This window comes from Mastigoproctus giganteus, chromosome 13 (assembly GCF_048544385.1).
Source record: "Mastigoproctus giganteus isolate SK-2022 chromosome 13, ASM4854438v1, whole genome shotgun sequence".
NCBI classification, from domain to species: Eukaryota; Metazoa; Arthropoda; class Arachnida; order Uropygi; family Thelyphonidae; genus Mastigoproctus; species Mastigoproctus giganteus.
Genome location: NC_143587.1, coordinates 140100306 through 140114623, shown reverse-complemented (window position 1 = coordinate 140114623; position 14318 = coordinate 140100306). Strand labels below are relative to the sequence as shown.

Genomic DNA, 14318 nt, shown 5'->3' with positions numbered 1-14318 from the left:
TCTGCAAGCGCGGACTGGTCAGTTTCGGCAAGCCGGATTGCTCTGTCGTGTTCCGTGAGGCGATCCTGGAGACGTCTCGATGTCTCACCTACGTAGCAACTGTTACAGGCCCTACAGGTCATACGGTACACTACATTGCTGCGTAAGACAGGTGTGACAGGGGTCTTCACACTGGAGACAAGTGAACGTAGGTTCCTACCTGGTAATTGCACACATTTGATGTTGTAACTTCTCAGGATCTTCGAGATACGTCCTGACACTCCTGGATAGTACGGAATGTAGGCGGATGATATGCCGACTTGCTTCGGAGGTCTTGGGTTGGAAGTAAGTTCTTGTGCCTGTAACAAGCATCTGTTTAGTACATGGGATGGATAACCGCATCTGGTTAAGTCGGCCTTCACACGGGAGATCTCGTTACGTCTAATTGTGTCGGTGCTGGAATGGCTCCAGGCCCTGGAGAACAGGTGGTTCTGAAACGGTACTACTAGAATACCTCAACTCTCTATCCAATTTCATCAAGTTTACCGTAGAATCAGAGGTGGACGGTTCGCTCCCGTTTCTGGACGTGCTAGTGCATCGCGTAGGCCCACATCTAGAGACCTCAGTATACCGCAAACCCATGTGGTGCGGTCAATTCACCAACTACGGGTCCGGCCACGCTCCAAGCCATCTCAATAGCACTGCCCGCACCCTGTTCTCCAGGGCCTGGAGCCATTCCAGCACCGACACAATTAGACGTAACGAGATCTCCCGTGTGAAGGCGGACTTAACCAGATGCGGTTATCCATCCCATGTACTAAACAGATGCTTGTTACAGGCACAAGAACTTACTTCCAACCCAAGACCTCCGAAGCAAGTCGGCATATCATCCGCCTACATTCCGTACTATCCAGGAGTGTCAGGACGTATCTCGAAGATCCTGAGAAGTTACAACATAAAATGTGTACAATTACCAGGTAGGAACCTACGTTCACTTGTGTCCAGTGTGAAGACCCCTGTCACACCTGTCTTACGCAGCAATGTAGTGTACCGTATCACCTGTAGGGCCTGTAATAGTTGCTACGTAGGTGAGACATCGAGACGTCTCCAGGATCGCCTCACGGAACACGACAGAGCAATCCGGCTTGCCGAAACTGACCAGTCCGCGCTTGCAGAACATTTTTGGGCTACCAACCACGATCTTGACCCCAAGCGCGACTTTGAGATAGTGGACCACGCGCGACACTTTCGCCACCGCCTATGGCTAGAGTCACTAAACATAATGAACAACCCTAAGGCATTAAATCGCCAGAAAGGCATGCGTATACATCCAATCCTGGAGACAAGCGTTTTATTGATGGATGATCACTGGCGCAAGGCAGCACACGTCCGTGCTACAACAATGACGAATGAGTAACGTGCCACACTTTGCTTGTAATGTATTCAAAAATTCTGTCAGTTGAGAAAGGGACACGAGTTCCGAAAGCTTCTGGAAATATTTTATTTTATTTTATTTTACTGGGTATACTTTAAATAAATATCTATCAAAATTATTTTTTGCTTCCAGTTCCTTTGTGACCACATCATAGTATCCAATCAAATTGGTTAGACAAGACTTCCCCTTGACAAATCTATGCTGTGTCTGAATTATTACTGCTGTCTTGTCTAACTGATCCTCCAATGCTTCTTTAACCAGTGACTCGATTATTTTACCCGGAACAGAAGTTAAACTAATAGGTCTATAATTATTTGTATCACCCTATGAATGCCCTTTGTGAATTGGAGATACATTTGCACATCTCCAATTCACAAAGGAGGATCAAAGGGTTACACGAGTAACTACTTTATTATAGGTTACGAGCTTGTATTGTGGCAGAGGAAGATCACATCGAGTTTATTAATAACATTTGAAGCACATGTTGGTTTTCTTTCGAAACTAGTATTCATTTTGTCATTATTTTCACGAGATGCGACACATAACTGCCCTTGTACAGCTAGCTATTCGACACAGTTCAACATGCCTATCGAAAATGACCATCGTATATAACCGTCACGTTGTTTGTTTATTCTTAAAGTAAAATCGGTTTGCTTTCGTTTCAGAGGTATACCGATGTGTTTTTAGACTTAACCGAGGACGGGGAACAACTTTTCCATTGAGAAATAAAGTAGCTGATTAGGCAGCAAAATTTAAACTTAGAAATAATAATACTTAGTCCAATTTTCCCATCAAATTCAAATATTTCAGTCCAAATATGACAAAAAAAGTCGAAAATAAAAATATCCACGATTACTATTAGAGGATAATAATCAGCCATAATATTTGTGTATGTAATATAAGTAAATTTTGGACCAGCGCTTTGCAGTAAGGCACAGTAAATAGCTTTTAGTTGTCAGTGAGAAACTGTTTATCTGTCTTCTTTAAAATAATAATCAAAATCACCAAAAGGAGAGCAGTTCACTGATAAATCTGCGATATAAGTGAAAGCACGCACATTTTCTATATAGGACAGAAATTGTAATCAAAAATAACAAGTTTTAATGAACAGGCTGACCACAGAAAAAACAAAATTTATAAACAGTCGCTCTTCCAAAAATTCTTGTTTGCATTATATAATGCAAATAAGAAGCGATATTACGTCGCATTTTCCCTTACAAAAGTGTTCTGTTGAGATCCTGAGTTAATAAGATCAAGAGGCAACGCACCAAAAATAACTCAGTAAAACTAAATTAGCATTCTGAGCATAACATTAGCACCAAACCTGTATGAAATGAAAGCACTAACGTTTGGTAATGTGCAGAAGAAAAGAGAGTAAAAAAAAAAATGCACTTCGAATAAAGGGGAAAAATATTCTCTTCGCTGCACTCTACTAAACCGCGTTACCTTTCATTTTTCGTTTCCCGGTTCGTCTTGAACTTGGTAAATGCTGACCTGATTAAAGATCCAAGATGTGTGTGTGTAATCACAGACGTTGTGCAAACAGTAAGGGTGTTTGTCTAACTCTCAGCAGGCAGAGGAAAGAACCAGTTAGAGATGATGGAGGAAGTAGGAGCCTAGTCCCGGGGCAAAGTTTGCTTGTCATCAGGGAGTATCGTGTGTACTCTAGTAGTGAGAACTGTAAAGAGATCTTCGTCTGTTCTAGCAATCACTGGACACAGCGGAGACGCTAAGTGTTCCCTATCTGCAAGAGGTGTAGTCAGCGATCAAGGCCACTAGGGGTTGGTGGTATTTTCTAATTGAGTTGGATAGCTGAGGAAATTAACGGCGGGATCAGGTCGATTTCTGTTGAGAGATACGAGCGCTTCGAGGCAAAAAGATGCTCCGTTCTCTCTCTCCCCCTCTCTCTCTCTTGATGAACCCTTTACAATAAGGAACATTGAGCGGTGTGAGAAGTTAAACCGTATTAGCGATTATTACTTCAAAGGAGAAATGGATGCTTGGGGCATCTTAAAATTTGCTTTAATTGTGAGCCCATTAAATGAAGTATGTTGAACAGTAAATAAGCAACTGTACTGAAAGTGGGGGATCTGTTTTTGTGCTAGAGAAGACATTCATAATGGGGTTAGCTCTCTAAAATTACAAGCAGGTGATCCGATTCAAATTTACTAATGTCGGTAGCCCAATCTGTCTCTGTAATAAATGAAATATCGGAAAATGGACCACTTGGAGATCGCAACAACTGAAATTATAAACTCGTCATCAAAATAAGGCAGAATACCACGAGATCAGTATAGTAAATAACAATATATCAATATTATGGGTCTTAAAATGGTTTGCTGCAGTTATCAAAGCAACTCAATGATTTTTTTCTCGTGCTGATGGCAGCCTTGATCTCGGCAAGCATTGCGACATGACAGCATTTAAAATAGCGTGTTGTGACTTTGGTATACCAAATTCGTCAGTGACTGTAAAGAGACGTTTTCAACCGGAATTCCAGAAATAGATTCACTGATGGTTGAAACAGTTTCAAGAAACTGGCAGTGTGATGCGCCAGAATGGAGCGGGTAGTCCTAGTATACCTGCAGATAAAGTTTCGGAAATTCAGGAAGTGTTTACCCGTAGTCCTACAAAATCTATCCACCGGACAAACCTTCAGCTGCAAATACTCAGATCAAAATTGTACAGGTTGAAAATTTATGTTTGCAAAATTAAAATCGTCCACACGATAAACCACGACGAGAGGAATTTGCCGGTCGCATTCTCAACCATATAGATGAAGATGAGCACTTACTGGAAAATGTCGTTTTCAGTTATCGCATATGGGGATCTGAAAATCCCCACTCAGTTCGTGAATACGAGATGATAGTCCCAAGTTCCGTTCCGATACTGAGAAAAGTTATAATGACATCCTGTATGAGATTTAAATGCGTATTTGGTAACCTCTCTCAGTACCCATCGTTTGTTACAGAAAATATTTTCTGAAAATCGAGACGTCCCACTAAACTGAAGGGCCTTACCTAATCATCTTGATCATGTGTCAGTCACCCGCTGGAATTTTCTACTTGTGCGAAGTTTCTACAAAGTACATTTCCTCGATGGATTGCACATCCCCAAAGAATCTTCGCCATACTAACGGAATCTTTTGGGGGGAAATAAATTTCGTTCCAATGAATGGCATTCGAAATGCCATTAAATGACTTGTTTTATAGAATAAAGGGTCTTAAAGATGGACAATGCCGAGGAACGTATTGGATTTCAGATTTACTGCCTTTAACTGTGTCGAAGTGAACATTTGCTATTCCATTCTGACGGGACTTAAGCCGTACTATGAAATTTAGTGATGCACAGAAGTGGAACTAGAATGGATTTATTACCGATTAGAAATGGAAGGGAATTAGAAGGTCGATTAATTCCATAGAGAAGCTGTGCGAATAATGACATGACTCCTAGATACGAGTGATGGTAAATTCAGCTCTGAAATAGGCATGCGGTACAATTATAAGGAAGTTCACTTCATTTTCAAGGAACGATGTTGGTTATTGATTCATTAGTTCGTGTAGTGGGATTTATATGATTGACGTTTTCGCTCATGTGACCTTAAGATTTTAACGCACTCACCGATATTTGGTGTTATCCGATTGAGAAATTATTAGAATGTTGCCGAATAGAATATTATCCTTGTACTTCCAGAGAAACAGCGATTAAATGTCTTTAACAGTTTATCGTTGTGTGAGGTACTCCGTATCAGTTCAGAAGCGATTTAAAAGTTAAATACTCTATACAAAAGTTGTTTGTAGTATTTAACTCTTATAGAAGGAAGAATTTTGTAAAAGCAAACATCTGTGCACTTTTATAGAGCATTCTGCTTTTCTTTGATAAGTTTTGAGATCGAAATATGAAATCTTAAAGCACCTACAGGTATATGTAGTTGATATGCCTAAAGTAGACACCCAGATTTTCAGTCTTTGGAATTTTTTAAATCCATGCATGTTTTTTGATCTTCAAAAGTGTTCACTTTATTTAGAACTTTCTAAGAAATGTGCGATTATAATTTAAAGAAAAGACAGATCAATTTTGTTTCTAAAGATCTTTAGAATTTTTTTTCTTTAAAGTTTGGTATTACTAAGGTCAGCCGCTTCCTGTCGCTCTGTGGAAAAATGTTTCTTCATAGGTTTCTAGACGTATAGTTTATCGCCTCCAGTCTTGCTTTTGTTGCAGGAAGGTTTATCAGTCGACTTTTATGTTTACACTAAGATGGCTGAAATGAACGCGAATAGAAAATGAAGCCGATTGCTGGCTTACTGATAATGTTTCCCGATGGAAAACCTTTTAGTTTTCCATCGATTTTACGATACTTATTGTATCCCAACGCAGCACCGTTGACAAGATACTAAGGGTTGGGATAAAATTTACTTAAGTAGTCCGGAAAAGCCACTCTATTCGAAATATACTTTCTGTTCCCTCTTCATCCACACTTCAAAAAAAATTTATCAAATGCAGAATTTCAAGTCACATCACGTCATCAGCTTTCCAATAGCATAAAATTTGTATCGAGTTTATCGATTTAATGCCATAATTTTGGGTTTCCGAGATGAAACCTGTTGTAGAAAACGAAGGAGAAAAAGAATAAAAAAAAAGCAGCGAAGTATGAAACTAGAACCGTTGATTAAGTGCATCAAAAAAAGAAAGTAAACGAAAGCGAAAAACACTTAAAAATCTCCAAAGGCAACTAGAAGTGATGACTAAAACGTCTCTCCTCCCACACAACTGATGCGGACATCAATCATCAGTAGAAAAATGGTAACCGTTAACTTTTAAAAAGGAGCCACAGTCGACATATTAACGCGAAGCAAAAAAAGTTTCACGACCCGTAGAGAAGAAACGCTTAGATGGAGCTGGTAAGGAAGTTGTTCTGGAAGTCCGGTTTGATAACAAGCTACGCCAACTTTCCAATAGACGTAAAAATTTCTGGAAAACCGAGACCTTATAAGAAAGGAAAGATAACAGCTAGCGGCAGAATAGAAAATGCTTTCTTAGAAAAGTCTGGGGTCACCAGATGTTCAGATAAAATAATGACACAGAAAGAGGAATATGCTTGTTAGAATGTCTTAAAAACTACAAGTATAATTGAGAGTTTAATCGACAATTCAGCCGCTTTTGAAAAACTAAATGTACTGTTTCATGGCTCCTCTTCACAGTAAAATAAAATTTCCCTTAAAGTTTTTGTATTAACCTCATTTATCCGAGGTGTATTCGATCAATTTTATTGAATAATGAATATTTTACTGTTTGTGGTATTTGCCATATCCAAATATCTTTCGAGTCGAAAGAATAATTTAAGCTAAAAAAAATCCAGCAAGTTTTTCATTATATAAATGCTCATAAGGTACCTTTCGAGAGCCTTTTGGTCTTGTATTATTGGAGTTTTGCCTCTTTGGGTCTAAAAAAGCGCTTTTAGTTGGTATAAACATCAATGGTGACCAATTATTTTGTGTACAATGAGTGAAGTCTGATAGAAGTCGATGCCAAACTTTATTTAGTAAGTCATTCTGAATAAAAGAAAAGCCTACTGAATAATACAAGTGTCATTCATTAAAACTTTGATGACGATGATAAAATCTTTGACCATTTACGCACCCCTTTTATGGAGATATTCATTGGGATCATCGGAATTTAGTTTCGGACTGTAAAAGGAGAAAAAGTGATGTGTAGGCTTAGATCAGCGACGCTTTCTGACATCCTTAATTTAACGATATCCTCAGGGGAACACAGGGATGAGTAGTTTTTAAAGTAAAGTTGGTAGTGTTTGAATGTTGTCCGAATCACTTACCTCACCGACAAATGGTGGCACATGCAAACAGAGGTTAGTGTAAGTGCTTTACGAGGAGTGATTTGTCATATCAAGAAAATTGGATTAGTGTCACCATTACTTCATTAAGTTTTGGATGTATTGCTGGTGTTCCGCCATGTATTACGCTGTTCCTTCTCATGTCTTTTCCCCACTGGTGTTCGTTCGTTTGTGTGTGTCTGTCAATGTTACGAAATAATTATTGCAAATATTAATATGACAAATTGCAGTTCCTAATTTCATCCATTTCCTTCTCTGCGCTCTACGATTGACGTATGGTAATATAATTTGATAGATTATCCAACAGCTTAATTAAAACCATAGAGGAAGCTTTCCATCTCGGATCCGTCAGCTCTCATTCAATTAGCAGAGACTGTAATTGTCCCGGTGAACCATCTAGTTAGAGAACCGTAACTGTATTACTTTACATTATATCTCGTCAGAATTGTGAAATTAAGGAAACACACACTGATGAATGAGTATTGGCATCTCGATTTTCAAGAGTTGTTAGAATGTAATATGGCGCCAGAAAAGTTACTCAAAAAATGGAAAAGAATAATATTGAAATCTCCAATTGTCTCTCAATTAGTCCTCAAGTCTAAAGTATAGTACTTTAAAGTATAGGTAAGTAGTTGGCGAAATGAAGTGTGATTTCGATATCATGCCAATGTGGGATCTCAAATTGAAAGACTAAACTTAATACATAAAAGTTCCAACGGAATTTCCGGCCGAAATCCAACACAGTAAAAGCTCTATTATATTAATATTTTCTTATATATGTTGCTTATTCTATATATATATATATATTCTAATATATATAGAATCATAATCTGAATTTTGATGAGGAAAGCAGTTCACTGATTCGAATATCCACAATTCATTTGAGGCATACAAACAGACCACATTGAAATGCTCTTTGTTCTGGTTTTGTAATATCAAGTAGACTTAAATACACGAATTTATCGAAACTATACAACTATTTTGTAAGCCCTTCACAGAAGCTGGCTTTTTATCACCCAAACAAATGTAATTTACCTGAAAGCGAAAATATGTTGCCATTTAACTCCAAAGACACTAATATTTTGTACTAAAATAATATATCAAGATGGTTAAGATATAAATGAACGTGAAACCAAAGTCTATAGACGTTGATAAACGTAATGACCGCATTGAGTTTATTTATAGCAGAAACAATATCAGTATTTTTATGATCTGCACACTTCAGTGAATATCAGTTGGATCCTTTGCATTATTTCCAAAACGCCTTCACTGAAACCAGAGTTACAGTTCTGAGTTAACCTCTCATAAGGTATACAGTACTTAAATTATTCTGATGCCCAACTTGCTCTGGTATTTCACTATAAAGATTAGCTGTTCGCTTCTTCGTGGGAAGTTACCCTTATTGCAGTTGGATCTTGTTTGAATTTAAGAGTAAAATGAAACGAAAGCATTTATATAAGTGCATAGTGAAAATTGATAAAAAAATATTGCTGGGAGTACACATGCAAGAGGCTGTTCTCCTTTGGGATTCAAGCCATGTATAATAGCTCGTGAAATGGCGAGTGTTTTGGGGGAGGGGTGTTAATTTGAATACACAGTAATAAAAATCTTCTGGAAAATGGTGGTGGAGGTTAGTGCTGTCTGCAAACAAGGAACTCCACTATAGCAAGATTAATAAAAATGCTAACCGTAAGCATGAAATGGTGCATACTTTTTATTGGTGTAAATCAATGTACTGTATCTTTAACCTGGACAATATTGCGGGTACCTGAAAAATTAATGGAATAGAGACACATATTGCAAAACAGTATTTATTACGACAATTGTCTTTTCTTCTTTACATAATGTTTCCCGGTTTCTTCTTTCCCCGACCCCCCATGGAAGTCATGCTGAAGATTAAATCTACTGATCATAAAAATCTCATATAAACATCCTTGTAAACAACAACATGATATGGTAGCGAAGAAAGTGGAGTAAGACTTCTTTTTAGTTTTCTTCAAGGTGAATGACGTCAGAGGTAGTAACATACACATGCAAGAGGTCGTACAGGTAGAAAGATACACGGATGGAATCTTTTTCTATTAGTTTACTCTTCACTTAAACTAAAGTTATTGAAATCGGCTAAGTCTCTACGGAAGTCCGTTACCATGAGGAAGGAAAGTGAAGTACTTACGTTATTGGCGATTACAGAGGTAGGGGGTGATGCTTTATTACTAAAAAGCCAGCATAAACTTAAGGTGGCGTTATATCATCGGGGCACAATTTTATAAAATGGTCACCTAAAGTTACAGCGCTCCACCCACTGGGCCAACGAGGTTACGATGCTTCCTTCTCCCCCCTGCAACCGGATGACTAGAGTTCTGCACACTGGATGACTTGTTTTTAATTAGTCGTGCGTAAATCTAGTGAATTGGAAGATAATTTTTCCTTTGGTTTTCACATTTGTTGTGATGTTCTTCACTTGTATATGGTTGAGTATCTGTACAAATACACGCAGTAAAACATTACTCTGTACATATACCAAACCTGTACTGAGAAAACAACAAATATAATTTTTTATATATGCCATAATATTTAAAATAAAGTTATTATAGGAAAAGGTTTCCAAATAAGAAAACCGATCTCCCAATCACCAGTTTCTTTTATTAAGAAATTTTGGAACGAAATGCACCCTCGATTCACTTTCATTTTACCTCTCTGTCGTATCCGCTAATTTAATGTTAAAAGTAAAATCTTTTATCCTACCAACTGCATAATCCCTTCTCACTTAGCAACTCTTGTAACTCTGCCATTGAGTTGGACTTCGGGGAATGTTTCCATAATAAATAATGGAACTGATTAATCAGGGAATGATTCTCAAGAGATTTTGACCTTGAGAAAAGGCGAATCGAATCGGTCTAGTGGGAGAAGTACCTCCATCTACGATAACGCCACACTAAAGTACAATTGGTACATAGTATGCGATTAATGTCCACATGATATCAAAACCCTAAGAATTGTGGCTTATATATATAAAACAATGTGAACATTTTATTGGCAATGTTCACACACAAATTCTATTAGCATCAGAGGAAAACTTTCGGAATCCATTCCCAGTCACCAAAAATAACCTACATTTCTTGCTTAATAATAGGCCTTCTCAGAGAAATATATCTATATCATTTATATTTATGAAAAATAAGTTTCTTAGACTACATGTTCACCAAGCAGAGCAGAAAAATTCACAAGTATCAGATCGTAATAACTATTTGAAGCAAAACTAGCCCCAGAAAGGAAGTAAGGTTACTGATGGGTCATTATACCATTCTTCTAAAGAAAGTTTGCTACCTTAGGATTTATAATGCAATAGCAATAAAAAACGTAATACAATAAAGCACCAGTAGAGGGCACAAAGTTTTATTGTTAACTAAACGTCCCTGCTTGTAGTTTAAAAAGTACCTTACTGAATTCATCATTCTGATCTTGAAACTCTAATGGACCGTGAATATTTTTGTGGACATCAAAAAAGGACGCGCATAATTTCCTCTTGGTTTTCAGTTTAAAAATTATTTAAATTATAACCTACCAAAATATTATACCCATAAAACTGCTATAAAAAGCCAAAGCCACTATTCCTTGTATTTGCTTTGTATATTTATATTAGAGTCGTACGGCTCAGAGATATGATTAAAAGAGCACCCCGGGTTCATAAAATATTCCCACCCTAATGAACTGAGTTGGCACTTTGCTGTAATACCGGTCATTTCCCCCACTTAATAACATTATCTTGGATAGAAGAAAATTAACGTGAGATAGTAATTTATGGAAAAAAATCCCATAAGATTAGTAAAAAGATATCGCAAATGTTTCCTTATCCAGAAACATAATGGATTTGGCATCTTTCCCATTGTAATAGAGATCTGCTCACCTTTGTCACATCTGGGCACACCAACGTGAACTGGGCGTCATGCTGTGTTCACGGTATAGTACGCTGCGAATATCTTTGCAAGTGCCATTATTATCAAATTTAGATTTCGCTGGTCTGTTATCAATCATCGAGGTCTGGCTTCACTGGGCCAGATCATGATTTTGATTATGAACTTAGCATGTAGGAATTTAGCTTCTCTGCGATGGGCATTAAGATATCGAAAATGCAATATCCATAACGTAACATATTTTCTTCGGTGGAAAATAAAAAAAAGCCGTACCATGTTCAGCTTTTTGGAGTATTGATCAACTGATGGAAAATTTGAATTAGTTTTTCGGTAAGGAAGATACGTGAGAGATATCGAAAGTCTATTAAGATTCTCTTTAAGGAAAATGAGGTTATTTTCAGTTTTCTTCTATGAGTAAATCTGAACCAGCTAAAGTAGGTTGTCTGTGTGGCCACCCGGGATGTACATTAACTTCGTTTTATCCTATAACTTACAGCACAAACAAAAACTTTTCAGGGCTTCTGCCATTCCCTGTAAAAGAGAGAACAGGTGGTCAAGAGGCTGGTGGAAACTTAATGTACCACCTATTTCTTATGTTCAAAAACTGACAAGTTAGGTGTATATGCATCAATTCCGTCGGCAGTTGAAACAAATTGAAGTTTATCTAAGGGGGAATCATTATACATCTCATAGAGTAAAAAAATATGTCGAGGTTCTAAAGTCTCGAAACTTTATTAGACATTTGGACAGACAACTTGAGTAGTCGAGACCCACTAATTTTAAATTAGCGGGTCTCGACTACTGAAGTTGTCTGCCCAACTATACATCTCATTGTGAAATCCTTTACATCGAGTTATCTTTCCCTTATACTTAAAATAAATATCGTTTTTTCGTTAATCGTTAATTATTCTCATTGGCACCACCACCAGTTTCGGGATTGATTTGATCCCTCATCGATGTATGTTTTGCTTATTGTATTCTATCAAGCTAGCTTACATTGCTATCTCCTGGTCTTTTGGCTGAGACTGTTATCAACTCTTACACTTTGGGTGCCTATCTTTTCACCTATTAAGGATGACCAACCCAGAAACGACGGTCTGGGTGGCGGTACTGAACTGAGAATAGATAACTCTTGGAAAGCGTTACTTATTCGAAGTTCAAAAGGAGGTAATACGCTGATGGATTGCGCAATATATGAGATGTTGCATTACTATGCAACATCTCATATTGTGAAGCAAACTCATACAAACTTCGATTTGTTTCAGCTAGGTACAGAACTGCTGCATATACACTAACTTGTATGCCAGTGGAATTTTTCATACTTTAAGGTAACCTACGAATAAGTTGTAGAGCTAAGTTATATTTACTTAATATATTTGAAATAGATTAGCGATTTTTCCAGAATTAAGAATAAAAGTTACTCGATTTTTACAATACAAATATTTTTCTTTCTAAACAATCAGAAGAATGCGATGTGCCACCTTAAATTTACGCTGACTTCACTTACTATTGCACGACATTTTTTGCTGTATCATGCAATGAAGCAACAAAAGAGAATCATTACTACTTGGAAAGGATTGGCGACACGGAATGCCCCTGTAAGAAACTTGGCTGTTGCATATTTATCTTTGTGGATTAATTTACCACACCTACCTAGGAACGACATGTCTCAGGGCCAACCAAAGTCTCGCCCCACCATCTTATAGAATTTCACATTAAACGGCCTGTAGAAATCCCTTAGTCTTTGGATGGTTGGTAGGGATATATCGGGGTGAGTTCTACCTTTGGTTTTCCCTAAACAGTGAGGATTTCCACTCCCCTCAGACTTCTTGAGACATGGAAACCCTTTGGTTTCGTTAAAATAGAAATGTTTTTCAGAAATCACCTGCTTCAACCCTAAGAAGTCCTGGACGCGACCCATCTCGCCCGCTGGGTCGTGGATGAGCGTTTCACCGCTCACGAAGTACATTTGTTCTAAGGAGAAGTATCGTAACCACCACTCAAGAAAACGGGCATACACCCCAATCCTTATTGCACTCCAGGAAGTGTCCACCAGTCCCGTTGACGAATTAAGAAACGCCATATCTTCGAAAGACGGAGTATCGCGACGCTTGCTTGTGGATTGCGTATAATCCGATATGGCTCTTGTGACGGGATCGCGAACCACCACCAACAGCCTGACGATAGAAGACATAGAGTGGATTCTCGGAGGGACTTCTTTGGTTATAAAATAACTCGGGGTCTTCTCCATCGTTATCTGGCCTTCCAGGCTGGTCGGCATTTGTTGCCTGCAAAAGAGAAATCAAACTGTTAAATAAATATAGATTGGCGTACAATGTACAAACATTTAGCTATTTAAGGCTGTTTATGGTGCGAAATTATCTAGCTTAGGTCACTTAGGTCTCTAGCTATTACGGCGAGTTCAATAATTAATTAACCGTGCTGGTGATTATTAGTATGTAAACAGGTGTCACCCGGATAAATTTATGCATCCTCATGTTATTATCCACTTTATTAATTTTGACAGCAATGACACCGCACTGCTAACTAAAGCAAGAGTGCTCATTGTACTGTTTTCATGCTTATTTTTCTTCGCACATTTCCTAGAAGAAATGTGATGAGACAGTCTGGGCTTAGTTCTTTAAGTAGCATCTACGTTGTTTTATTGACTTTGGGTTGTTGGCGTATTTATTAAAATGTATTATTAAACTCCTGTTAAAGTCCCATTTCAACAAGGCACTTCCTGTTACATTTGGTGTGTAACACGGACACTTTCCGTGTTACACACCAAAAAAAGGCTATACTTTTTTGAAGAATCCAAGAAGAATCTTGGATTCTTCAAAAAAGCAGAATCCAAGGCATTGTTGAAATTCCCAAAGGTGTGAAGAAGAATCCAAGGCATTGTTGAAATTCACAGATATTTTTAATTAAATAATTAAAAATATTTATTACTGATCCAAATTTTCGATGTAATTTGATTTAAAAACTAATTATAGCTGTTAGCTAATCCAGATCAAAAATTTAGATCAGTGTTAGGCATCACAATTCTTTTCAGACTTTCTAAAATTGAATTCTTTTCCTGAAGTGACCGATACGAGGTACTGCACTTGCCATCCTAAAGATAAAGTGATATGTATCT

The 14318-nt window shown here is 37.7% G+C and overlaps 1 protein-coding gene across 1 annotated transcript in view; it reads right to left on the bottom strand.

Annotated features, from left to right (window-relative positions):
- Positions 1–12710: 12710 nt before the first annotated feature.
- The window catches only part of LOC150076488 (heparan sulfate glucosamine 3-O-sulfotransferase 6-like), a 72531-nt gene continuing 70923 nt past the window's right edge, over positions 12711–14318 (bottom strand). The window contains exon 2 of the mRNA XM_090387186.1: positions 12711–13467. Coding sequence (XP_090243312.1) covers positions 12849–13467 — 619 coding nt within the window. The 3' untranslated portion in view covers positions 12711–12848. The remainder of the gene's footprint in view (positions 13468–14318) is intronic.